Here is a 27542-nt window from a genome sequence, read left to right as displayed (position 1 = left end):
ATACTCTTCGCACAATTGTTGCAAGGGCATTATTATGCTACTGCACTATCACACTGATGGTCCGAGTGTGGGGAACTGACTAAACGTCACACAGACGTATAACAGATAGACAAATCTATGACTGGAGAATATTGCCTTTTTACTGGTTGTCCAATGGAGTGTAACAACACAGATATTCTGATGTGCACTTTGAGTTATTGGGATAGTGTCTTAACAGTGTCTCAGAATTAAGCTAGAACATAACCTTATAAATAGATACTAATGTTTCCACTTCTACTTTGACTCCTACTCTCTTCCTGGTCAAACAACACAAGGACAGGGTCAACGGTACATGCTCACCTGTTGTTAATTGACATTTCACCATCACTAATATCTGATGTTGGTTACCTTTGTGTCGTCGTACTAGTTGTGTGTTGAGTTTATGCATACACCAAGATGACTGTTCGAATAGCCACGCCCAGTGATCTCTAATTTCAAAGGTGTCTTGGCAATAACAGAGTTAACCTGTCAAAATAGTGACAATTCTTGAGAATGTTACCCAGCTGCAGTCCTATCAGTTATTTAAATGTCCAATATGCCGGAAGACCAGAATCCACACTATGAAGGTGTCATCCATGTAGCTATTCACTGTAAGCTTCCATGGTGCCAAGTCCCGAGCCTGCTATTTGAACTGTTCTATAATCAACTGGATACCACTGGACTTAGTGAAATTCACACAGTAGCCTCTTCCAGCTGTTCATAGAAATCACCATCACACATGAGGTAACTAAATGTGAGGTAAGTATGGAACAGTTGTTATATAATCCGTGAAGAAGGACCTGATGTGCTTCACCAAGTCCTTTAGCAGCAACTTTGTACACAACAAAACTTCATCGAAACTGAGCAGAATGTCACTCGATCTGTGTTATAACTTCCTGAAACTTTCAATGAAGTATATCAAGTCCCTGATATGAATGTCAGTTTTTCACAAGAGAGCACAAAAGTTCACTTTTAGTACCCCTTGGTCCCTGCCAAATCCATTTTCTATTTGTTTTCTTTTGGGAGAATGTGTTAAGGGCACAGTAAAATCTACTAACATACAACCTGTCTCCCGTCTTTTCTGGTGTCTTATCCATAGTTCATTAGTTTTTGTCCTACTTCTGCATAGAATCATTCTGTAGCGCATTTGCCAGTTATCAGCCCCCCTCCCTCTCATAAAGTAGTTCTTCCTCCTCACCAGAATGCGACAATATTGGTACACAGACTAATTATCTCTACGGAATATCTTTTGTGTATTTTTGAAACAAGTTTTATCGTTCTACTCAAGATTTGTTCAAAATCTGTAATATCACCTTCAATTTTCTTGTTTATCGAGACTCCTACATTTGCATTTAATCCCTGTTCTGTTCCTATGTAGTAAGCCATATTGTCTGATCATAATTCTATTTGGTGTTCATTCTCTTTGTTACTCTTATGATAACCCTACTACATACCATTTGATCTTATAAAGAGTGTTTCACAATTTCTATTAAAAGCTTCTAGAGATTGTAGAGGGGACTTACTAGATAAAGTTTTCACAAAAAAACGCACATCTAGAAATGTACCATTTGGACGTAAAATAAGTTTGAATATCGCATCACTTTAAACTTTCTCGGCTCATGGTATACAAACAGTGGAGATAATGAGCTCTGATCTGTGTGCTCTACAGATCATTGCACAGGTAGTGTTTCGAGTATTCGTCATCAGGTTCTCTTCTATGAGATGAAAGTTGTCCTCTTCGGCCACAGTGCAGTGCCACAGTCAACCCTCCTAGTTGCAAATGCACCAGTTTCCCACAACCATTCTTGTAGTCTGATGAAAATGGTATGTAATGTCATAATTACAACAGAGGCTGACATTGGCACTCTTCTCAGCTTGTGGACATACTGTGAAAAACATTTGAAAGTGATCAGACATTTCCACTTATTTTATATCCAAATAGTACATTTCCAGACATGTATTCCTAATCAAGCCTGTAACTGAAACTGTGAAACTCCATGGGTAACATCCCACTCCACTAACCTGTCTTTAGATCCTGGAGAGTTTGCAATTTATTACAAAAAAAGAGAGAGGAAGTCTTAGTTTATGTAGCTGTGAAAGTGTAAAGAATACAAAAGACAATGTGCATGGAGCCAAAAACATTCTAGGCATCTAAAGGATGCAGTGGGCGGGGGTGGGAGGGGGGGTGGGAGGGTATTATCACAGTTTAAACATTAGCCAGCACAAAAAAATCACATTAATTTAGAAGATGCTAGTTGTTATACACAGCTGTTCCAGCTTAAGTATGCCATCTGAGAACCGAACTTAAAAAAAGCGTTAGGACATGATCAGGGAAAACAACCTACAGAGTCCCCCTGTTTTGACCCATCTGTAAAGACAGCTGTAAAGGTGTGTTGGTCAGTTAAACATCCTTAAATAATGTATTAAAAACATATGCAAGGGCGCACTAAATCTGAAAGTATTCTGCATCTCTGCGATAACCAAGGTGGCACACAGTTAAAACCCTGGATTTGGGATTGTACTTGGTCCAAACCAAGAGACTCCAGCACATGCCGTACATGGATCCCAAATGGCCTCGTTGCTCAGAGATGATTGGAGAAAAGGTGTTACAGATGCACACAAGCAACAGTTTGGTATGCAGGTGAATTCAGAGCTGCGAGAAACTTACATGTCTGACATACCATGAGGAGTTGCCCTCATATTGTAAGTGGCAGTTCACCAGCCTCAGCACAAAGACTGGGTATGGGACTAGTCCTGTAAGCACCTGTGGCCAGCCTTATCCACTCATGGTGGATACTGTCAATGATCTTCAGATAAGAAGGCCTTGTGAATCCCTACACTGTGCACCCATAGTCTAGTAGTGAACACACAAAAGCCTTATAAAACTGGATCAAATACATCCTGTCTGCTCCCCGTGACCCGTGGCTGAGACACTTTATGATATTCAGTGCATTCTGGGTTCTGGCTTTCAGGTCTCACATGTGTGGTAACCACGACAGTCTGGAGTAAAAAACAAAAAATGAGGCCCAGAAACCTCACAGAGCCTTGAAATGGAGAATGGCATACCACGCATGCGAATGTGGTAAATTTAAAATACAAAGTGAATGATTAAATGAAAACCCGTCTTTTCATCCCACTCCTCTGACCTCTGCACTGTAGGTTGCAACAGATGAGTCACTGTTGCAATACTGGAGGAGTAACAGTCCAAAAATATTGAGTATTGTACAGGACTCAGTTACTGTAGATGTGATACTGATTATGGCTATAGCAAAGAGGGTAACACTTAAAACACTGCCCTGAGGGACACCATTCTCCTGCTCAAAACGATCTGACAGCATGTCACCAATGCAGGACCTAAAATACCACTTTAGACAGGAAAGACTATATGATGAAAGGAACAGATGTCAAAGGAAATACCGAGCTCGTGATGTTGACGTTGGAGAGCCTGCTGAATAGTTGCCTCTAGCAGGGGCAGGTTGTCAACAGTGGACCGAAATCTCCAGAACCCACACTGAGAATGGCTAAGAAGTTGCCTGGTCTCTAACAACCATCCCCGACAATGGTTAACCATTCATTCCAGGGTCTTTGCGACATAGTTCATTAAGGCAATACTCTGTTAACTACTGGGACATGTGTGGTCCTTCCCTGGTTTGAGGAGACGTATCAAAATTGCTCTCTCCACAAGTTGGGGAATTGACCTGACTGCCAAGTCAATTCAAAATATTCAATGAGGATTTCCTTTGACAATGCTGGCAAATATTAAAGCATGTTGTAGTGGATTTCGCCGTTACTGGGTGCAGCATCACTAGTCTCGGACAGTGCCAATTAGAGTTCCCACATGGAAAAAGGGTATTGTAAGACTCAGATATGTTGTATCTGTAATCCAATGTGCCCCCTCTCTGCAGTCACATGGTACTGACAAAATGGCGGATCCTGGCTGGCATTGTCAGTAGTCTCTGCAAAATGCTCTGCTATCATCTGAGCAATGACACCCCTCTTTCAGCACTGCTGCTGTTGGTAAATGACTGTTTACTGGAAATAATCCTGATGGCTTCCCATAGTTTGGTAGAATAAGTGGAATGGTTGACAGAGCCCAGGAATGTTTGCGATAACCTTTATTTGCTCTCCTTAATTATGTGTCGAGCCTCCTAGGCTCTCACGACTCAATATGCTGTGATGTCATCTGCTGTTGGGTGTCATTTAAACCATCAAAGCCTGTCCCGGATTGTTGAGTGGCGCTTATAAGTCCAACAAGGTACAGGCTGCCTTCAAAGATGACGTGAAGACTTCAGGATGGATAAGTCAGTGGCATGAGGGATCACTTGTGTGATGAGGTCCACCCATTCCTGGACACTGTTGCAGTGCTCAAACACACAGCCAGCTGGCTGAACAGTGTCAAGTTAGCCCTATGGACCATCCATTTTGGTGGCTTCTGTCCAAGCAATCCTCCATCCAGTAGGTTGATCCACAGTGTGAAGTGGCCACTGGAATGAAGGTCATCAGATGCTTCCCACTGAGCTGAGTCTGCAAGGGTGGGAGAGCAGAAAGAGAGGTCGATGGCTGAGGATGATCCAGTAGCAGCCGAGAAATGAGTGTGACTGCATGTATTGAGGATGCAAAGCTCCTCAGACATCATGAGGTTCTCCCAGACTCAACCTCTAGGGCAAGTATAGCTCGAGCCCCATAACACGTTATTGGCATTGAAATCACCCAGCAGGAGAAATGGGCATCAGAATTGTTCAATAATGCCCACGAGAGCTTTAGAGTATCGCATCATGTGGAGGTTAGTACAGTGAGCACAGTGATGATATGACCCACATGAACTGCAACAGCTACTGCTTGTAGGTCAGTAACCACGGAGAAAGCAGAGGAGTGGTGCATCTTACTGACAAACACAGCAAACCCTCCCTTGGCTCTCCCCAGTCAGGTCATCCCTTTGGTAAAGGATACAGGGGTGTCAGTGGCAAGTGTGTTTCTTGCAAACACAGGCACAGGGGCATTCCTGTTCTAGCAGTTGCAGTCCCTCTACATGTGTCCTGAACCCATCAACGTTCCACTGTAATACAGGAGCCATCTATCACAGGTGTTGCACTTTCACCCTGTCTTTCTGCCAGGGAGGGGAGCCCATACTGGTTGGAGGCCCAGGCTTGGAGAGGGGGAGGGGGGGGGGGCAGAGATGATTGCCCCAATCTAACATCACAGTCCATTAGTTCTACAGAAGAATCCCAAGAAATTTCAGAGAGGATGATGTTGACACTGTCTGACTGTTTACTTCACGAATCCATCAGTGGTAGATGCTTGACCTTTGATTTTTTGTCGTGGGTAGGCTTCGGAGCCACAACCACAGCAGTGGTACGGACAGCACTGGGTGGTGGACCACACTGAACCTTTGGAGGAGCAGAGAGCTCCACAACTTTGGCTACCACAGCCTTGGCTGATGTTTTGGGAGGTAGTGCAGGCTTTCAAGTAACTGCAGCAGCACAAGTGCACTGATAAATGCAGGTACTAGTGCTGACAGTAATAGCTTCTGTTTGTATAGCAGCAACAGATTTCTGAGCCGACTGTTTAACAGGTAACGCAAAGGAGGTAGTGAATGTGGGGGGGCTGCAGGACCTTGTAAATCTTTTTGGCTTCACTATAGGGGATCCGTCTCTTAGTTTTGATCTCCTGTATGTTCTGTTCTTCAAGGAAGACACAGCAGTCACTACTCCAGACAGGGTGAACCCCAGAGGAATTCGCACACTTTGGAAGAGAAGGATATCCAACCCCTTTGTGGGCAGCCTTACCACATTTATCGCAAGTGGCTTTCGCCTTACATCCAAGAGTGGTGTACCCAAAGCACTAGCACTTAAAACAGCACATTGGGTTGGGGAGACAAAGCCGCATGGTTAAGCGAAGTTTTGTGTCATTAAAAGTGAGGATAAATGAGTCAGATTTAATCAGATCACCTTACACCCTTTTCATGATATTCTGCATGTCTGCAATGCCTTCTTGGGTCCACTCAACATTGAGGTCATCTTTGGGGATGTCCACCACATCCCTGCATGTCACAACACCTTAACCGTAGTTTAATGTGGAATGGAGCACAGCCTCAGTGGGATACTCCCTATGGTGTTTGGTTTTCTGCAGGTTTGTCACAAGCAGGGAAGTTGAGGTCATCATCAACAGTGCACCATTTTGTAACCGCTTAACAGATTTTAACGTACCTGCAATCCCCCCTAAACCTAATTGAATATAAAATGTGACACTTTGTCAAAACTTCTCCCCTCCCTTTTAACTAATAATAATACATTACGACTAGCAGCATGTATTCTGTTACAGTACAGAATAGAGTTCTGAAACAGTTCCAAGTAGGGATGTCTAGCTACATGAGCTCTCTTGTTGGACTGGGTGTTGGTACCTTCCAGGAGCTCACTCTTTCTTCTGGGAGGAGAAAGGATAATGTTGAAGGATCCATCTCAGTCCCATGAGCAACTATGGAAATAAAAGTCCACCTACATAGTGCCCCACACACCTAGGTAAGCCCTGTACAACTGAGGTTTGGTAGTTACCTCAGAGGTTGCCCACTAACAACTGTTCGACGTCAACAGCCACACATCTCATTGGTGTGCTGCACACCTTGAGGTTTAGTGGTTTTTTTTATAGAGGTTTCTACCATCCTTGCAATCCGAGCAGTCAAGCCAAGATCCCCAGTCCCTGTGACACACAATGTTCCACTGCCGCATCATACTGTGGTTGCTGAAGTGTGCAGCGAACATAGGAATGGTGGCGCTTGCCAGTCCCCAGCTACGGGGAACTCCGAGCCACCAAGCCTGTTCCCAGCAACTGAATGCTGGGCCCCTAAGAGCAGTTTTATCACTTGGTAACCTGGAAAATCATTCAGTTTCTCAACTAATAAATGCAATATTCAATCAGAGAAGCAAAATATTCACTTCCTATGAATGTGTTGCTTCCAAGAGGCACTTTATTCCACTTCATGCATCCAGATGCAGGGCACAAAAGTTTCAAAAGTTTAGTCGGGAAATTTAATTATTTTCTACAAGCTACAAGCTCCCAAACTTTCTCAGAGAGCTTCGGACCATGACTTCTACTGCATTTCAAGTAATGCAAATAAACAGGCAATGAAAATATTTATACTTCACCTAATGAGAAGGTACAAAGTGAAGAAACCAGTAACTTTTTATTCCACAAGAGAACTTTCAAACAGTGCTATGACAGAACTGAGGGAAGGCAACCAAAAGCTTAAGACTTTAGACACACTGTATTTTTTTCCTGTCTTAATGAGCAAGAGTCAAAATGTTTTACAAAATGCAGATTAACTGTAGAGGAAGAGGAGACAGACTGAAGTCTGATAAGAATTTATGCCACCTATAGCAATGAAGAGTAAGAAAAAATTGATTTATGAATAATGTTTTGTGTCTGAATACAGATTCCTGCAAAAACTTCGGAATAATGTTATTCTTCCCTATTGATCTCCATACAAAAACAATATACTGTTATTCTTCCCTACTGACCACCTTGCAAAAACAATCTGGAACTCTGTAATTCTCATTATTCTCAGGCTGTTTAGCAATTTTTCAGAATTTGACACTCACGGAAAGGAAGCAACTGAACTAAACAATTTACAAGTTATATTGTCTTTACGCTCTCTTGAAAAATATTCTTTTCTGATACAAGTTGTTTCAATAGCAAACAGTTGCTACTCGATAGGTACATACAGAATTATTTATTGAGGAACAAAAAACAGCAGATACAGTATGTCATTCAAATATATAACTTCTTTACCCACATGTTTGGCAGCTCCCAGCTGACAGTCAGCCTCAACTATGTAATTCAGGTTTTCATACAATATTTACATTTCACTATCTTTGTTCTGTTTTTTTTTCCATTTATTTGGGTATTAGTTTCCTTCACTATTTGCTTTTTCTTTTATACTATTTTCCACCTTTGTCTCGCATATGTCTATTCCTCGCCTAGTATCTCTGCCTTACCGAGTGATGCCTCTACTACTTCCTACTGGAAGTTTTCAAGTGCCATCTGTTCACTGAATTTCACTGTTGCTTTGGCAATGGGGAAAAATGTCATGCTAGTAGCCAATCTTCTCACTGCCATACTACTTTAGAGAAAAGGCATATAGCTAGGGATTAACTTATTTGAAGCATCAAAAGTTAAATTAACCAGGAAACAAAGCAAATCACCACCAATTCTGCATTACTAGTTAATAGTTACTTCACTTTGTCACTTCACTACTAATGCCTTGTTTTTGTATAATGTATGTTACCCCCCTCATATGTAGAGTTTCTTTATAATGAACATCTTTTTAAATTTGTGTGCTGTCAGCTGCTCTCTCCTTTCCATTAATCTTGGCACCTTTGCTCTAGTTACAAATTCCCATTCATATATAGTTTTTTTTTATTCACTGTTGAAAATTACTGTTGCCTTTCCTGGAAACACGCCCACTTTCTCCTTCTCATTTTTTTAAAAAAAATTTCACATGCTTTATATTAATTATACCCATTCTCACAATTCAAAACAAACTCGTTGCACACTTCATTCAGCCCAGTATATGTTTTGTACATTCCTAAATCAATTTCATAGCTACTGGTCTCCTTTAGTTCTTTCTGAATATAATTATAATTTACTATTCATAACTTAGTACAGCTACATCTGACAATGAAGACCATTCTTTGACAACTTCAAATCTATCATTTTACGTACATAATTTCCAGATGTGTTTATTCTTGCTTTAGTCCCCTGAATTGGGAAGGACTTTTCTGTGAAATATTTCTGCAGCAAAGACAAAAATTACATTCGTAACTTAAGATACACTGAAGTAATTCAAATGAACAAAATACCTGCATCCATTAGATCCAGTTTAGTTACTACAGCCAAAGTTCTGCGTCCATCAGGGTCACATTCCTTTGCCAGTTTCAGACTTTCATTAGTTGCCATATCAGTATTAGCAGTAACAACTGCTAATATTATTGAGTTCGGATTACTTATATACTTTAAGACTAACTCCCGTACCTGAACTTCAATGTCTTCTGGTTGGTCACCAACAGGTACCTGTAACAAAAGAGTTGATTTTACCAGATCTAGAATTAAAAAAAAAAACTACATTATTTACTTTTTCCCTACTTATTGTTAAAGGCTTTCAATGGATGGAACAAATACAATGATTACAAAGCAATGTAAGTAACTTGACAAGAAAAAAAAATGACACTGTCGCACCTAATGGAAAATTCTTGTGAAATTGCCAGATTCTGAGAAAACAAACAAGAAAGATAAGAAATGTTATGGAGAAAACAGACTTTTCAGTTATTTGCAGATTAGTAATTGTAGCTGAAGTACACCTTCATTACACTTTGGAACTTGTTGTTACAACACTCAGTTTCACATTATTGTTATTTATATTCACACAGAAGTAGGAGCACATACTAAATCACAAAATGTGGTCACATTAAAAATGTTTAATATCAGAAATTGTAAAAAGCAGAGCAACAAGACACCTAAAAATTGAGTCAATTTGGTACAGGCACAACAGGTAGTATAATGTTTAAAATAATTCTGCTTCTTCTCTTGCACGTATGTTCCACTAACATATCTAGACAACAACATATCTGAAGAACTCACAGCCATTATACCCTTACCTTTGTAAGGCCAGGTAGGTCAACAAGAGTCAAATTCACAACATGTGGTGAATGAATTTTTAAAGTGATAGGATTTGCATTGATGCCCTTATTTGATCCCGCTACTTTTTCAGTTTCTGTGTCAATCTCTTTGCGTATTTCATTGAAATCAGTAAATATTTCATTCTTTTTATGAAGGAACTTCCCAAATTCTTCAATGTTGAGTGTGCCTAGAATAAAAGATGAAACTTACATGAAATCTGTAATGATTAATTCATTAAAGGAAAGGAATACAACAGTAGGATATATTCAAGTACTTTGGCATAAATGCTCATGCACAACCTGTAGTGTAATTCTACTATAATGTTTCTGCATGTGAACACGGCACATTTCAGTGTCCACACGAACTGTGCTCACAAGAAGCAAAATTCAAGAAATCTATCCCAATGATGGCAGAAGTGTGAAGTGAGATGAACTCTACGAGATGTCAAAAGTGTGGCAGATCAAAGTCAAACTGCCACTGCTCAGCCACTGCCCCCAAGCCATTGAGACCCATCAGAGTTGACACAGAGATGCGTGCATCTCTCCCGATGACATGAGAGACGTGCTCAGCGTAATGAAATCTAGTAACCTGAGGGCTTCACAAGCAACTTTTAATACCCTACAGAATACTGTAAGCAATAAATGAATGCACGCAAATGGACAGTACATTCCCATGTCATTTGTGAGGGGTCCAATTTATGTTGTATAACCAGGCTAGCTCCTTCACCTACTTGGAGAGAGGGCTATTGGTCAAATACACTACTACCTTGCCACTAACACATCATCACGCCTTGCCACTCCAGGGAACCTTCCTTTACACACTGAGTGTCGCATGGTGCTGTTCCTCTGAACATTCCAATCTCTACGACATGTGGCATGCAAGGAACACGTGAACAACAGTCGCTCCTGCACCTTGTACCAAGGCAGTTGTTCCCAACATTGCAGCTGTTGACTTATCTTTCCGCATTTAATATGCAAATGATTTGTAGTTCTATCATCCAAGTATCCACGGTCATAAACTGCGATTCTTGTTATCAACATTCTTGCCTGCATTAGTTAGTCAATTCAGGTGGAGTACTTGCATACAGCCTCAACATGGTGGCACATGATAAGTTCAGTGACCACACTGATCACCCACTACCTTTCCCACCCTGCATTAGATTATGGTGAAGACTGCCCGTACAACACCTGTTGCTGTCCCCATGATGCATCTCACTAAACTGTACTATTTGTTACAATGACTGGAGTTTTATCTTGTCGACATAGTAGCTACCTCAAATTTGATTGCTGTCGCGTGTACAGTGTCTACAATTTCTCTTTTTTTTATATTCTAATACCCTGAGTCTAGTTCTGCCAACTCACAAAATATCTCCTATTGTCTTGGGAATAATTGTTCAAATCATCATACACAAACTATTCTAGCAGTATTGTTGCAGTATTCAAGGCTGTAAAAAAATTCACAAAGTAGCCACCTATACTCTTCTTGTGCTAGCAGTATGACATGATTTTGAGCAGTAAAATAACGGATATTTCGTATTCATTTAAGAGTTGTGGCAAACTGCTAAAGTTCTGAACAGTTTCAACCCTTTTGCTTTGGGTTCAAACTTTCAGAACAAGCAAACTGAATGCTAAGCCACTGGATACACTTGAATGGAAGTAGTGACTAGACTATTAAGAAAATCTCTACATTGTTTAGCCTACAGGTGTTTTGCTAGTACGTAATTTCTGGTTTTGGTTTAATGAAAATTTTACTCCTAGACCTAAAATCCCATGCACAGAAAAAAAGTTGAAAGGGAAATTCTGATGAAAGTGACTGTGATACCCAATGGGCATTTTCTCAAGTTATGCTAAAAAATGTTACCTCTAATGGTACAATACTCTCATGAAGTGATACTTTTACACACTGAGAATGAATAAATAAATAAATGAGGGCAAAGAGAGACTTTCTTAGCCAGGTACTGAAAGACTGGGCTTTTTAGATCAATATGCATCTTTTTTTCTACACCATTATGCCCAGCTAAGGAGCACACTTGAACTTACACTGACGTATTTGCTTTCATCTGCTTCTAAAATCTCTTCATCTTCTCACTATGATTTTTCTTATAATCTTCTATCTATGTTCTCTCACACGTAACACTTGTTTCGGCTTTAAACTGATGCCTTGTCAAAGTTTTGAATGCAGCTGTGTCCTGTCGAATTTTGTTTGTAATGCCTGTTACATGTATTTTAAGTATCTAATTGTTTTTAAATTTCATTGAAAAGGCATAGGTAAGAATCCTTTTGGCCAATCTATTGCCATTAATTTTTGCCATAAAACTTCAACCTTCTTTCCCTAAAAGAGTCATATTTTCTCCCAATTTTGATATAACTGATTAGATGTCTGTCTTCACCCAGACTTTAGCATCAATACAAACCAGAAAAAAAATCCTTAGTATTTTCTTTTCTTCTTTTTCTATGTCTCTAGTTAAAGATCTATCTCCAATGATGACAGTATCCGATGCATATAATGCTTCCAGTTGCCTACTGTGATGTAATGTTTTAATTCTGCATTACGAGATATTTATTTTCCATTACATCTATCCCACGTAATTCTATAAGCATTTAGTAATTTAATGATCCCCTCTTTGTTTGCTTCCAGAGTTGACCCTGAGCACTGGATGATTTCTCATAGGTATTTAAATCTGGATACTTGAGATATTTTGCCAAATTGTGAAAACATGATTTGCCCACAGAGGAGAACCTTCCAGGTACTGGATTTTTCTTGAGAAATTTTCAGTCCACTTTTAGCTGTTATTTCATGCAGTTCTCTAAGGGAGTTAATCTACTCTCCTCTATTATTTGAAATGATTCCTAGATTGTCTGCATCAGCCAATCATCATAAAAGAATTTTAGTTTCACGTAGTCTGCCAATGGTTATTTCTTTTACTTCTACATCTACATCGATACTCTGCAAGCCAGAGGTCGGTGTGTGGCAAAGAGTACTTTTGGTACCATTAACTGATGCCCAACCTCTATTCCATTCGCAAATGGCAGGTCGAAAGAATGATAGTCGGTAAGCCTCCATATCAGCTCTAATTCCTCAAATTTTCACATAGTCATTTTGCAAAATGTGTGTGGCAGAAAGATATATGTGGGCCAACTCTTCATGGATAGTACTCTCCCAAAATTGAATTAGTAAACCCCTTCATGATGCAGAACACCTCTCTTGTAGCATCTGCCATAAGAGTTTGTCCAGCAGCTCTGTAATGCTACCATGCTGACTGAACAATAACATGCAGAAATGTGCTGCTCTTCTTCTTCTTCTCCTTCTTCTCTCTCTCTCTCTCTCTCTCTCTCTCTCTCTCTCTCTCTCTCTCTCTCTCTCTCTCTCTCTCTCCCCCCCCCTCCCCCCATCAGTCCTAACTGATAAGATTAGATTCAGTTTACGTTCCTTAGACCCAAAAAATGAGATGATTCTCGTGGGTGTGTAACATGTCAGAAAGTATAACATACAACACTTTAATATAATACTTACAACCCTGATCATTTGTCAGGAGATAGGTGAATACAATGCAGTAAACTGTAACAGCTAATATTTACAGAATTAATATGCTGTCAAAATGAAACACTGCTATACACTATTAATAAATTTATCATACACAAAATACCTAATCTTGACTGTTGTGACCAAGTGCCGTCAAAACCGAAATCTAACAGTTATTTTTACTTAAGCTCACTTAACAGTCTCTGTTAAGATTATTCATCTATGGAGTAGGAGGAGTTGCCTATCAAAATTCTTTCAAATTCTGTTCAAACCGTGCTTTATCTGAAACCAAGTATTTAATGGTTGCTGGCAATTTATTGAAAATGTGTGTTCCTGAATATTGGACCCCTTTTTGGAGCAAGGAATGTGATTTTAGGTCTTTATGTAGACTGTTCTTATTCCTAGTATTGATACTATGTATCGAGCTATTGGTTGGAAATAGAGATGTATTACTTGCAACAAATTTCATTAAGGAATATAAATATTGAGAAGCAGTGATTATAATACAAAGTTCCTTGAATAGGTTTCTACATGATGTTCTTCAATTTACACCACAAATGATTCTTATCACAAGCTTTCGCACCCTAAAAACTTTTGCTCGGTTTGATGAGTTACCCTAGAATATGATCCCATATGACATAATAGAATGAAAGTAAGCAAAGTATGCAAGTTTTTTTTTTTTATATTTATATCTCCCACACCAGACACCATTCTCACAGCAAATACAGACTTGTTTAGGTGCTTAAGCAATTCTGTGGTATGCCCTTCCCAACTGAATTTATAATCGAGTTGTAACCACAGAAATTTAACACTGCCAACCTCTTCGATCGGGACCGATGACCATCGCAGTCTGGTCCCTTTAACCCCCACAAACCAACCAACCTCTTCGATCTGCATGTATCCATATGTTATACACACGCTGGAAGGAAATCTCTTACAGGTTGTGAGCTGCATATAGTGGGTCTTCTCAAAGTTTAATGACAGTGAATTAGCTTTAAAACACTTATTAAGGTCAGTGAAAATGTGATTAGCAGCTATTTCTAAATCTGTACTTGACTTTCTACTTATTGCAATGTTTGTATCATCTGCAAACAAAATAAACTTAGGATTTGGCAATGTAACAGACGATTGATAATAGTCAAGAATTGGTTGAACAAGTGTCTTGTAAGCCACTTGTTCAGTAAATTTATTACATTTCCTTAATATTCTTCCTACGAACCTAATTCTGAGATCTGCTTTTCCAACTATTTGTTTTATGTGGGTATTCCACTTAAGGTTGCTCTCAACAGATACTCCTAGATATCTTATGGTGGTTACTGTTTCCAGAAATTTGTACAGTAGTGGAGTTCTTTTCCTATGTATGTACAATATTTCACATTTATTTATTTTCAGAGTCTACGGCAAGTCCCTGCACTGTTCAACAGTCCTCTGTACATCCTTCTGCAAGTTGTTACTGTCTTCTGCCGTTGAAACCTTCTTGTAGACAACTGCATCATCTGCAAAAAGCCTTAAAGAGCTTGTGACACTTTCTGCTGGATCATTTATATACATCATGAACAGTAACTGTCCTATCACACTTGCTTGGGGTGTTCTGGAAATTACCTATACATCTGTCTATTTTGTTCTATTAAGAGCGACATGTTGAGTTCTATCTGTGAGGAAGTCTTGAATCCAGTCGCAAATCTACAGTGAGGGACAGTGTCAAATGTCTTCATGAGTTCAAGGAACACAGCATCACCCTGTGTGCCGAGGTCAACAGTTCTGTGGATCTCTTTGAGGAACAGAGCAAGCTGAGTTTCTCAAGATCTCTGTTTGCAGAATCCATGTTGACTTAAATAGAGGAGATTTTCGTTCTCCACAAATGTCATAATACATGATAATAATTCTAAAACAGATTGACATCCATGATATAGGCCTATAATTATGTTCATTTGTTCTATGACCCTTCTTGAAAACAGGAATGACCTCTGTTTTTTTCCAGTCACAAGATACCCTTCATTGCTCCAGTAACCTACAATGAACTACTGCTAGAAAGGGAGTAAGTTATTTCACATAATCTCTGTAGAATCTTACAGGTGTTTCATCTGATCCTGATACCTTTCTACTACAACACAATTTTAATTTTTTTCCTATTCCATGATCAGTTACCTCATATCTGCCATTTCAAAGATCATATGATGATTGAAAGGGGACACCAAATTACAGTCTCCCGCCATGAAACAATTTCAGAAGAGCAAATTCAGTACGTCAGCCTTCCCCTGTTACTTTTCATTTCAGTGTCACTAGGGTCAACGAGTGACTGAACAGATTATTTTGAGCCATTTACTGATTTTGTATCAGACGAAAACCTCTTAGGGTTGTTGCTCAGATCAGTTGACAAAATTTTACGTTAAAAGTGATTGAAAGCTTCCTTCACTAGATTAGATTAATACTTGTTCCATAGATCATGAATACGACACTTCGTAATGATGTGGAACGTGTCAGTTAATAAAAGATGTCTGTACAAGATATTACATTACACAAAATATTGCATGACACTAATGTTTAAGTAACTAGCTGTAACTAGCTGTGCACCATGATCTGAAAGACCATTCTCAACAGGATAAGCATTTATGTCCTTAAACTTATCTTGGTCTATAAAAAAGTTATCTATTAACGTACTGCTGTTCTTTGTTATCCGAGTAGGAAAATCAATGACGGAGCTCAAATTGAAAGAACTGAGTAATACTACAAGGTCATTCTTCCTATTACACTCTTTCAGGGAGTCAACATTGAAATCCCCACAAATGATAATTTGCTTCCCCCTGTCTGACAGATAGCACAACAAAGCATCCACGTTTTCTAGAAATAGCTGGAAGTTCCCTGATTTTATTCTTCAATCCGCCAATATTTTGATGAAATATACTAACATTATTTTTCACTTTACTTTTGTGAGTATCTTGAACTTTTTTAACATCTTTAGTACTTGCCTGGCTGAGTTTCCCACTGCACACTGATCTTACACTAAAAAAGAGTATGTAGCTGCTCTCCTTATGTTCATTTTCACTTCATTCAGCCTTTCGTTTGTCACACAAGTTTTGAAAGCGCTTGAATATGTCATGAAGCTCTCTTTGTTTACATTGTTGATTCCAAAAACAGCTATTAAACTACAGTGGGTCTTTCCCATCCCTTAAGACCCTTCTCCGGACATACTTCTTTTTCTGTTATAAGACTGGACAGTAAGGGGGATACCAATCTCCCTGTCAGATCAGTTTTTATATCAAAAGTGTTTAATCAACTGTGTGGTCTTTCTATCAACTTTAAACTCTTTCTGTATATTAAACAGTGTAAGCTATCTATTGACTCATATGCTGTTTTGAAGTCTACAAAGAAGATCACAGTTCGTCTGTCTTGCAGATTTTTAAGACAAATTGAGAATTTCTTCCACAAAGGGTATACTTTTCCTAAAACCTGCTTGATATTTGCCAATGATAGAAGTACCAAAAAAATCGTGTGAGGCAATCACTAAGGATAAATATCTTAGCTGTAATAAAGAGATCAAAAAAAATATCAGCCTCCACATTAACTTATTAGCATGATAGAATCATCTGCAAAGATCAAAGTGCATTTATTTTTTTGTCAGTTTCTTTTAGTTAAAAGCACTGTGCCCCAGGTTTTTCCAGTGATTACAGTCTTTTCCTTAAGTGTAGTTCTGGAAGGTTTGCAAAATACTCATCTATGCCTGCGCTAACCCACTCATTGCACCAAAGCTGTTTGCCACTAACAAATGTCTTCAAATGAGAAGATAAGCAAAAGGTGAGAAACAGGATGAACAGGGATAGATGTTCCAATAATTCAAAAGTGAAATCCCTCAGTCTTCTCACGGCTAAAGCACTTTTGTCGAAGCTTCAATTGCTCTAGCAGGGTTTAGTCTTTCTTTCTTTCTTTCTTTCTTTCTCTCTATCTCTATTCCCCCTCCCCAAGTCAGGCCTCTTCCCCCATGTCTTTTCATCTATTCATCAATTTTTGTTTTACTGTTTACTGGTTGTTTTAAGCTGTCAAATATATGTAGCTGAATTTCCTTTAGATTTAAATTTACTTTGCTATTGGTCTGATATTTTTCTATTGGGTAAATGATCAAAGATTTTCGTAATTGCATATTGCACAGCTCTGAGCCAGCAACTGCTACAAGGTGCATTCAAGTTCTAAGGCCTCTGATTTTTTTTTCTCCGGACTGGAAAGAGATAGAAACATGTGCATTGTTTTAAAATGAGGCCGCGTTCATTGTCAATACGTCCCAGAGATGGCAGCACCGTACGGCAGATGGAATTTTACCGCCAGTGGCGAGAATGAGAACTGTTTTAAATACTTAAAATGGAGACTTTTTCCTTACTTGAACAGCGTGCAATCATTCGTTTTCTGAATTTGCGTGGTGTGAAACCAATTGAAATTCATTGACAGTTGAAGGAGACATGTGGTGATGGAGTTATGAATGTGTCGAAAGTGCGTTCGTGGGTGCGACAGTTTAATGCAGGTAGAACATCGTGTGACAACAAACCGAAACAACCTCGGGCTCACACAAGCCGGTCTGACGACATGATCGAGAAAGTGGAGAGAATTGTTTTGGGGGATCGCCGAATGACTGTTGAACAGATCGGCTCCAGAGTTGGCATTTCTGTGGGTTCTGTGCACACAATCCTGCATGACGACCTGAAAATGTGAAAAGTGTCATCCAGGTGGGTGACACGAATGCTGACGGATGACCACACGCCTGCCCGTGCGGCATGTTGCCAAGCAATGTTGACGCGCAACGACAGCATGAATGGGACTTTCTTTTCGTCGGTTGTGACAATGGATAAGACGTGGATGCCATTTTTCAATCCAGAAACAAAGCGCCAGTCAGCTCAATGGAAGCACACAGATTCACCGCCACCAAAAAAATTTCAGGTAACTGCCAGTGCTGAAAAAATGATGGTGTCCATGTTCTGGGACAGCGAGGGCGTAATCCTTACCCATTGCGTTCCAAAGGGCACTACGGTAACAGGTGTATCCTACGAAAATGTTTTGAAGAACAAATTCCTTCCTGCACTGCAACAAAAACATCCGGGAAGCGCTGCGCGTGTGCTGTTTCACCAAGACAACGCACCCGCACATCGAGCTAATGTTACACAACAGTTTCTTCGTGATAACAACTTTGAAGTGATTCCTTATGCTCCCTACTCACCTGACCTGGTTCCTAGTGACTTTTGGCTTCACCGTGGCCGCACATTCACCAGCCGTGCTGCTATTGCCTCAGCGATTTTCCAGTGGTCAAAACAGACTCCTAAAGAAGCCTTCGCTGCTGCCATGGAATCATGGCGTCAGCGTTGTGAAAAATGTGTACATCTGCAGGGCGATTACGTCGAGAAGTAACGCCAGTTTCATCAATTTCGGGTGAGTAGTTAATTGGAAAAAAAATTGGAGGCCTTAGAACTTGAATGAACCTCGTATAATAATAAATAATGAAGGCAATTTTTACTTTTTGTGTTGTCATTTTGTACATCATTGTTGTTAAATTAGTTCGCTTATCATGTCAAATTTTATTACCAGACATACAGGGTGTTTCAAAAATGACTGGTATATTTGAAACGGCAATAAAAACTAAACGAGCAGCGATAGAAATACACCGTTTGTTGCAATATGCTTGGGACAACAGTACATTTTCAGGCAGACAAACTTTTGAAATTACAGTAGTTACAATTGTCAACAACAGATGGCGCTGCGGTCTGAGAAAAACTATAGTACGATATTTTCCACATATCCACCATGCGTAGCAATAATATGGTGTAGTCTCTGAATGAAATTACCCGAAACCTTTGACAACGTGTCTGGCGGAATGGCTTCACATGCAGATGAGATGTACTGCTTCAGCTGTTCAATTGTTTCTGGATTCTGGCGGTACACCTGGTCTTTCAAGTGTCCCCACAGAAAGAAGACACAGGGGTTCATGTCTGGCGAATAGGGAGGCCAATCCACGCCGCCTCCTGTATGTTTCGGATAGCCCAAAGCAATCACACGATCATCGAAATATTCATTCAGGAAATTAAAGATGTCGTGTCGATGTGGCCGGGCACCATCTTGCATAAACCACGAGGTGTTCGCAGTGTCGTCTAAGGCAGTTTGTACCGCCATTAATTCACGAAGAATGTCCAGATAGCGTGATGCAGTAATCGTTTCGGATCTGAAAAATGGGCCAATGATTCCTTTGGAAGAAATGGCAGCCCAGACCAGTACTTTTTGAGGATGCAGGGACGATGGGACTGCAACATGGGGCTTTTCGGTTCCCCATATGCGCCAGTTCTGTTTATTGACGAAGCCGTCCAGGTAAAAATAAGCTTCGTCAGTAAACCAAATGCTGCCCACATGCATATCGCCGTCATCAATCCTGTGCACTATATCGTTAGCGAATGTCTCTCATGCAGCAATGGTAGCGGCGCTGAGGGGTTGCCGCGTTTGAATTTTGTATGTATAGAGGTGTAAACTCTGGCGCATGAGACGATACGTGGACGTTGGCGTCATTTGGACCGCAGCTGCAACACGGCGAACGGAAACCCAAGACCGCTGTTGGATCACCTGCCGCACTAGCTGTGCGTCGCCCTCTGTGGTTGCCGTACGCGGTCGCCCTACCTTTCCAGCATGTTCATCCGTCACGTTCCCACTCCGTTGAAATTTTTCAAACAGATCCTTTATTGTATAGCTTTTCGGTCCTTTGGTTACATTAAACCTCCGTTGAAAACTTCGTCTTGTTGCAACAACACTGTGTTCTAGGCGGTGGAATTCCAACACCAGAAAAATCCTCTGTTCTAAGGAATAAACCATGTTGTCTACAGCACACTTGCACGTTGTGAACAGCACACGCTTACAGCAGAAAGACGACATACAGAATGGCGCACCCACAGACTGCGTTGTCTTCTATATCTTTCACATCACTTGCAGCGCCATCTGTTGTTGAAAATTGTAACTACTTTAATTTCGAAAGTTTGTCCGCCTGAAAATGTACTGTTGTCCCAAGCATATTGCAACAAACGGTGTATTTCTATCGCTGCTCGTTTAGTTTTTATTGCCGTTTCAAATATACCGATCATTTTTGAAACACCCTGTACATCTGTGAAGCAGTAATTACAATCCCTAACTCCTTGAAGAAGCACATACAAGGCAGTTTTGGATGAGCATCAGCTATTATTTTTACTGTTTTCTTTCATGCAATCATTAATGAGTGGAAATTGGCAAACTATCTTGTGACATTGTTTCCTTTGTTATTGTAGCTTTCGCGATTTTGAGAGGAGAAAGCACGAGGTCGTACTTCCGCTGCACGTTTCTTCGGGAGAAATGCGGGCGGGTAATTTGAAGAGCTCGAAATCTCAGCAAAGTGCTGACCCAATGAGTTAGAAATTGCGACGGGGTCCACTAACGTATCATGCGCGACAGTGAGCCCAGAGACTGGGGAGAAACTAGGCGCGCCTGAGAACCGTCGAAGCCGACTCCAAACTTCCGAGGAGGGAGTGAAGGTGTTAAATGAGCTAATAAAGAATTTCCAGCTTGCCTTCTTGCTATCGCGGATGACACGACGGCATTGCGCACGGAACTGCTTATAGCGGATACAGTTGGCCAAAGTAGGATGGTGGCGGAAAACGCGGAGAGCACGTCGCCGCTCACGTAATGCGTCACGGCATGCCTCGTTCCACCAAGTAACTGAGGGGCGCCGGGGCAATTCGGAGGTGCGTGGTATTGAACGTTCCGCAGCTGTAAGAATAACGTCGGTAATATGTGTGACCTCATCGTCGACGCTGGGAAAGTGACGGTCATCGAATGTCGCTAGAGACGAAAAAAAGTGTCCAATCGGCTTGGGCAAACTTCCAGCATCGCGGGCGCATATATGGCAGTTGAGGCTGCAGTCTAAGGACACATGGAAAGTGGTCACTCGAGTGTGTATCATCAAGGGCGAGCCATTCGAAGCGCCGAGCTAGCGGAACAGTACCGACCGCAAGCTCAAAATGAGATAAATTTGTCGTGGAGGCAGACAAAAATGTAGGGACCCCAGTGTTGAGGCAAACTAGATCCGCTTGGTGGAAGACGTCTAGCAATAGTGAGCCACGTGGACAAGGATGTGGAGATCCCCAAAGCGGGTGGTGGGCATTGAAGTCCCCAACCAGCAAATAGGGGGGTGGAAGCTGACCAAGAAGATGAAGGAGATCAGCTCGTGCCATTGGTGTGGACGATGGAATGTATACAGTACAAAGAGAGAACGTGTATCCAGAAAGGGAAAGACGGACGGCGACAGCTTGGAAGGAAGTGTTTAAGTGGATTGGGTGATAATGGAGAGTATCATGGAGAAGAATCGTAAGTCCTCGATGGGCTGGAGTGCCTTCAACAGAAGGGAGATCATATCGGACGGACTGAAAATGAGGGAGAACAAAGCGGTCATGGGGACGCAGCTATGTTTCCTGAAGACAGAAGGTGACCGGCGAGTAAGATCGTAAGAGGATCGACAATTCATCCCGATTGGCTCGAATGCCGCGGATATTCCAGTGGATAATGGGCATAGGGTGAACAGAAATTGGAGGAATGTGACCAAGGTTGCTGTCAACTCAACGACTGTTCAGAGCTTGCGACCGACAGCATGGAATGGCATTCAGCCGAAGGCAGAAGATCCTGATCCATAGGTTGTTCAGGAGCAGCTCCTGCCACCAGCGATCGGCTGGTTGATCGGCCGCCAGCAGTGCGCCTCGGCGACACAGAAGACGGCCGAGGGCGATTTCCGCCAGGTGGTGCTGTAGATGGGACACGCCTTGGCGGAGAAGGAGATGAACTGGGTTTCTTTGTAGCCTTCTTGGAAGTATGATGTTTAGATGAAGGAGGAACCGATGGTTGTGAAGTTGGGGTACGTAAAAAATCTTCACGAGTATGCTCTTTTTTCGAAGTCTTGGTGTCTGACTTTTGGGCTCGAGATTTAGCAGAACCCGACGAAGGGTGAGCCAGAGAGTGGGCAGGTGAAAGTGGTGAGGTTGAACGGGCGATCTTTGCGCTGGCCGATCTGACGACCGTGGCACTAAAGGTGAGGTCGCAAGTCTGCATGGCCGCCTCCCTTGTTGGCCGAGGAGAAGCAAGGACAGTGCTGTATTTTCCTGTCTGAGGCACGGTGGGCTGTCGACTGGCGAATAATTTTCGAGCAGCAAAGGTAGACACCTTTTCCTTCACTTTTATTTCCTGGATGAGCTTTTCATCCTTAAAAACGGGGCAATCTCGAGAGGAATCGGCGTGGTCACCCATACAGTTGATGCAGCGAGGGGATGGAGGTGGACAAGCACCCTCATGGGCATCCCTGCCACACGTAACACATTTGGCCGGATTGGAACAGGACTGGCTGGTGTGATTGAACCGCAGACACCGATAGCAACGCGTAGGGTTTGGGACGTAAGGGCGAACAGAAATTATCTCATAGCCTGCTTTGATTTTCGATGGGAGTTGAACTTTGTCAAATGTCAAGAAGACAGCGCGGGTTGGAATGATGTTCGTGTCAACCCTTTTCATAACTCTATGAACAGCCGTTACGCCCTGGTCAGACAGGTAGTGCTGAATTTCTTCGTCAGACAATCCATCGAGGGAGCGTGTATAAACGACTCCACGCGAGGAATTTAAAGTGCGGTGCGCTTCAACCCGGACAGGGAAGGTGTGGAGCAGTGAAGTACGCAGCAATTTTTGTGCCTGGAGGGCACTGACTGTTTCTAACAACAGGGTGCCATTCCGTAATCTGGAACAAGACTTTACAGGACCTGCAATTGCGTCGACACCTTTCTGAATAATGAAAGGGTTGACCGTGGTGAAGTCGTGACCTTCGTCAGACCGAGAAACAACAAGGAACTGTGGCAACGATGGAAGAACTGTCTGTGGCTGAGACTCAGTGAACTTACGCTTGTGAGCAGACATAGTGGAAGGTGAGGAAACCATGCGGAAGAATCCCCCATGATTACCGGCGTCTCCGATGGCGCGCTCCTCCCTTGTGGGGGCCCTCTCTGAGGGCACTCCGGCCTTAGGTGATTGTTCACACCTCAGGTCACACCTCCCGACAAACGGACGGAGGGACCAATCGGCACTTTCGGAAGGTATCAGCTCAGGTAATCACCCCTCCCTGGGCCTGGCCGTTACCAGGGGGTACGTACGTGTCCTACCTGTCTACCCGGGGCAGGGAATTACACGTTACCCCATCACCGGCTACGCACAAAAATGCGTGGGTCGGCCTTCAGACATGCACAGGGAGGAAAAAAGAGAAAGGGAAAAACAAAGAAAGAGAAAGGAAAGAGGAGAGGTCTCAAACGCCGCAGCGGAGAAAAGGGTAAAGAGAAGAGGTAAGGAAAAGAGAAGGACAAAGGAAGGATGAAGACATACAAGCAGAGAAGGCGAAGAATGTGGTACATTTACGAGCATCCGTCTCCGGACGTAGGCACAAACCATACTCCCAGAGGGGGAGAAAGGGAAGGAAAGAGCCAGAGGTGAGAGGAGGAGGGGCGAAGATGGGGGAGAGGGAAGGATGCGGAAAAGGAAGGTATGCAGCCCGGAAGGGAAGGAGGGCCACATTAGCTCGGGGTCCCGTGCTCGCTACGCACGTATCCACAAAAGAGTTGTGGACCCCTTGGGGGGATTAGGCAATGTGTGTACTGAACATTATAGAACTTGTCCATACCTGCTCTTTCTTTAAAATTTCTGTAATATATTGCTACCAATAAAGAGTTATTAGACATTTTGTGAATGAAGCTTTCAGGCTGCAGACAGAAAGAGGGAATGTCTGCCATGTAGATAAATATACCAGAGGATATACAGTAAAACCCCATTTTTACATACCCACATTTTACATTTTCCTGCTTTTTATGTTCATTTCAGTCAGCCTCAACTTAAGTCTTATTCTTTCAATACAATGCTTTCCCACCAATACCTTGATACAACATTTCCCACATTTTAAGTTTTCTTTCATGTTATCACAACCTTTAACGTTGAATTTCACACAGATTTCTGCAAAAAGTGTGTTGTATTCTAACTCAAAGTCAGATACGGAACAAAGCACAAATGCTGACACTTAAAGTTATTATCACGTAATGTAAAGTTAGCACAATAAGCAATATTTTTGCTGTCAGCACGTTGGGATCATGGCCCCTGTATTATAGGTTCACAATTTTTGGAAGGGTGAGAAAGTATACCGTGATATTGTCTTAATGATAATCACGATCTGATGATTTTGACTCTAGTAACAACCTTCCTTGTGCTCATTGCGTTGTATTACAACATTTTAATTTAATTTCACAGTCATATACACGAGTGTACACTGCTTTTGAAGACAGCCTTCTCTATAATGGGGTTTCACGAATTGTCATCACATCTGCAAGAAATATGCTAATTTAAACCAGGTGCGCAGTCTTTCGGCTGGTACAAGCTGATGTCGGATATAAACATTCCTCTTCAAGATGCTCAGTAACATGACAATGTCCACCCTCTTTCTCACCCAGGACATCCCTGAACCTAGTGATCTTGTCGGCAACAAACTATAGATAACAACAAGGGAAACTCGTGTGCGCATTAATTTGTGTCAGCCCTCAGCCACTGCCTTTCTGATTATCACAAAGGTAGTGGCTGTGTGTATCCACACAGGCGCGTGCACGCGCCCACCCACACACACACAAACAAACAAACACACACACACACACACACACACACACACACACACACACACACACACACACACACACACACACACAAATAACAGGCGCGCACACGTATGCTTGTTCTATACACAACTGTGCAATGAAGGTTGCAACTTGAGTTATTACTGTCCAATTGTTTCCAGTTGCCACAATTGAAAACGTAAAATAGTCAACAGGAGATGTTCCAAATTGTGCCAACATGTCACAAAAAGAACTGAGGAGCACCAGAACAAAACCCGATATATCCACTTTTGCTGTACCAAGAACTAGTTGTGACAAGCAGTAGGGAAGCTATCAACACTTTGAGGCAGTACATCTGTAGCACATCTCGTGGTGATAATGCATCTGATGCTTTGTACACTATGGGGAGAGAAGTAGAGCTAATTGTTATTAGAAAGAAACAAAAACAATTAAGTATTTCAGATTTTTTAAATACTTATTTTGTTTTCAGTTCATATTTTAACAATATAAAGAGAATTACAGTAACAGTAATTTATTCGTTTTTGTTTATTGCGTTTCCCATGCTTTCCTGTATTTTACACTTTCTTAGATCAGTCCACTGAAAGGTGTAAAAATGGGAGTTTTACTGTACAATAATCTGTGACTGTAGTTGTGGCACAGCATCCCTCCTCTATTTAGGGTCTATATGGCCCCGACTGGAAACATATGACCCTGCTTTAGCTTTAAAAATAACCTGAACTCAAAATACACCATTTCTAATTCTGCCTAAAATTACTACAGTGGTTTTCTCTCTCCTCCTCTCCCCTTCTCTAACCCCCCCCCCCCCCTCCATCAAGTCCATCTATGGTTTGTAAATCCACAGCTTTCAGTTCCACCACAGCCACATCAGACATACAGTAGCTTGTTATAGTGAATTGCAACCAGTTCAATTCTTTTTTTATGCTGCTTACAAAATTCTTACTTTGGAAGTGAGCCATGGTATTGCAAAATCACCATAGGATTTACATTTGGGTGTGATGTTACAGCTCCTATTCCATAAAGGTCATTTTGGATGCCATAATCTATGTTTTTAGTCAGGATACTTGACTTGTGTGCTGAAAGTAATGCCTCTGAATTTTTTATGTGAAAACCCTTAAAGCTTTTTACACAAAACAAATGTTATTAATACTTAAATCTATATTCTTCATGTCTACATACAGGGGATAGGCAAAATAATGTGAACACCTGTACATACTTTGGAATGGTTTAATAATAAGGGATTGGACCCTTGCCCACAATACAGCTGTGATTATTCTTCGAATACTGGCATATAATGATTGTCTAGTCTCCAGTAGAATGTTATGCCACTCTTCGATCAGAACCTCTTCTAAATCCTGTAGTGATGAGGGAGGCAGAAATCTGCTCCAGAGTCTGCACTCCAATGACACCCACAAGGGTCCGATAATGTTCAAGTATGCAGACTGTGCTGGCCAGGGAAGACGCTGTAGATCAGTTGCATGCTCCAGCCTATCCTGTCTGTGTAAATGGGTGCATCATCATCCTGAAATATGGCGTCACTGTTAGGTAACAACATGTGAATCATGGGGTGCACCTGATCACCTAAACTGTTCACATAATCATCGGCTGTAATACGGTCTTTGAGAGTAATGATGGGACCAGCAGAATACCACGATATTGCTGCCCACACCATCACACTTCCACATCCATGCTTAACCGTTGGAATCATGCAATCAGGACAGTAGGCTTCTTTTGGCCTTCTCTAGACATAAACCCAGCCTCATGTTGGGAATAATGAAAACGTTGACTCATCAGACCATGTGACGTCTTTCCACTGATCACCTGTCTAGGTTTTAAGCTCCTAACACCACGTTTTACACTTCATTGCATTAGTTGTCGTCACTAATGGTTTCAGTATAGCAGCTCGTTCATGAATATTTACTTTATGGAGTTCTCAGCAGACAGTGTCAATAGATATGGGGTCTCTAAGTTGGCTATTGAGCTCCGCAGTCACATTAGCCCTCGGAGTTTTGTGTTGTTTTGACAATTTGTGTTAGCGTATGACGATCTCTGTCATTTAGTTTTGAATTGTGCCCACTATTATGTTTACACAATGTCTTCCCATGTTTTGTGTAGGCTGCCATGACTGTTGAAACAGTTGCTGTTTAAACATTCAATAAGTTGGCTGTCTTGGTTACTGATGCTCCACCTAACTGAGCCCCCACAATCTACCCTGTTTGGAACCCTTTTAGGTCATTCACTGCACGTTGACCTCCGTCTCTGAATGCAAATACGAAGTGTGCACTACTTGTAAACACTCTGCACTGTTGCCTAATCCGTACTCAACATGCACAGTCCAGCACGACACCTGCCTTATCTGCATTGTTGACCATCAAACACAACCATCCCATTACTACCACTGTTCACATTATTTTGAATGTCCACTGTATTTGCAGCCCTCTGCCACTATAGGAACCCGAATTGCAGTGTGTAACACGGCAGTGTAATGTAACTATGTCAGAGCATGAGAAACAGCAGGTTATAATTGAGCTTTGAACACAAAGAGTTCGTCCATAAACAGAGCACCCTTTCCTTTAGTATGACAGTGTTATACCACATCAGTGCCACGATATCTGTAACAATCCAATGCCTTGGGTTCAC

At 41.6% G+C, this 27542-nt stretch overlaps 1 protein-coding gene across 4 annotated transcripts in view; it reads right to left on the bottom strand.

Annotated features, from left to right (window-relative positions):
• LOC126248980 (dynamin-1-like protein) overlaps window positions 1-27542 on the bottom strand; it is a 90906-nt gene that overhangs the window by 40281 nt on the left and 23083 nt on the right. For all 4 annotated transcript variants that reach the window (XM_049950542.1, XM_049950541.1, XM_049950540.1 and 1 more), the window contains exons 4-5: window positions 9669-9877; window positions 8874-9084 (exon numbers count right to left, since the gene is read on the bottom strand). In XM_049950542.1, the coding sequence (XP_049806499.1) occupies window positions 8874-9084; window positions 9669-9877 (420 nt within the window). The remainder of the gene's footprint in view (window positions 1-8873; window positions 9085-9668; window positions 9878-27542) is intronic.

This window comes from Schistocerca nitens, chromosome 3, assembly GCF_023898315.1.
Source record: "Schistocerca nitens isolate TAMUIC-IGC-003100 chromosome 3, iqSchNite1.1, whole genome shotgun sequence".
NCBI lineage: Eukaryota > Metazoa > Arthropoda > Insecta > Orthoptera > Acrididae > Schistocerca > Schistocerca nitens.
Note: the sequence above shows the minus strand (reverse complement) of the source record. Positions and strands in the feature narration are given on the sequence as shown.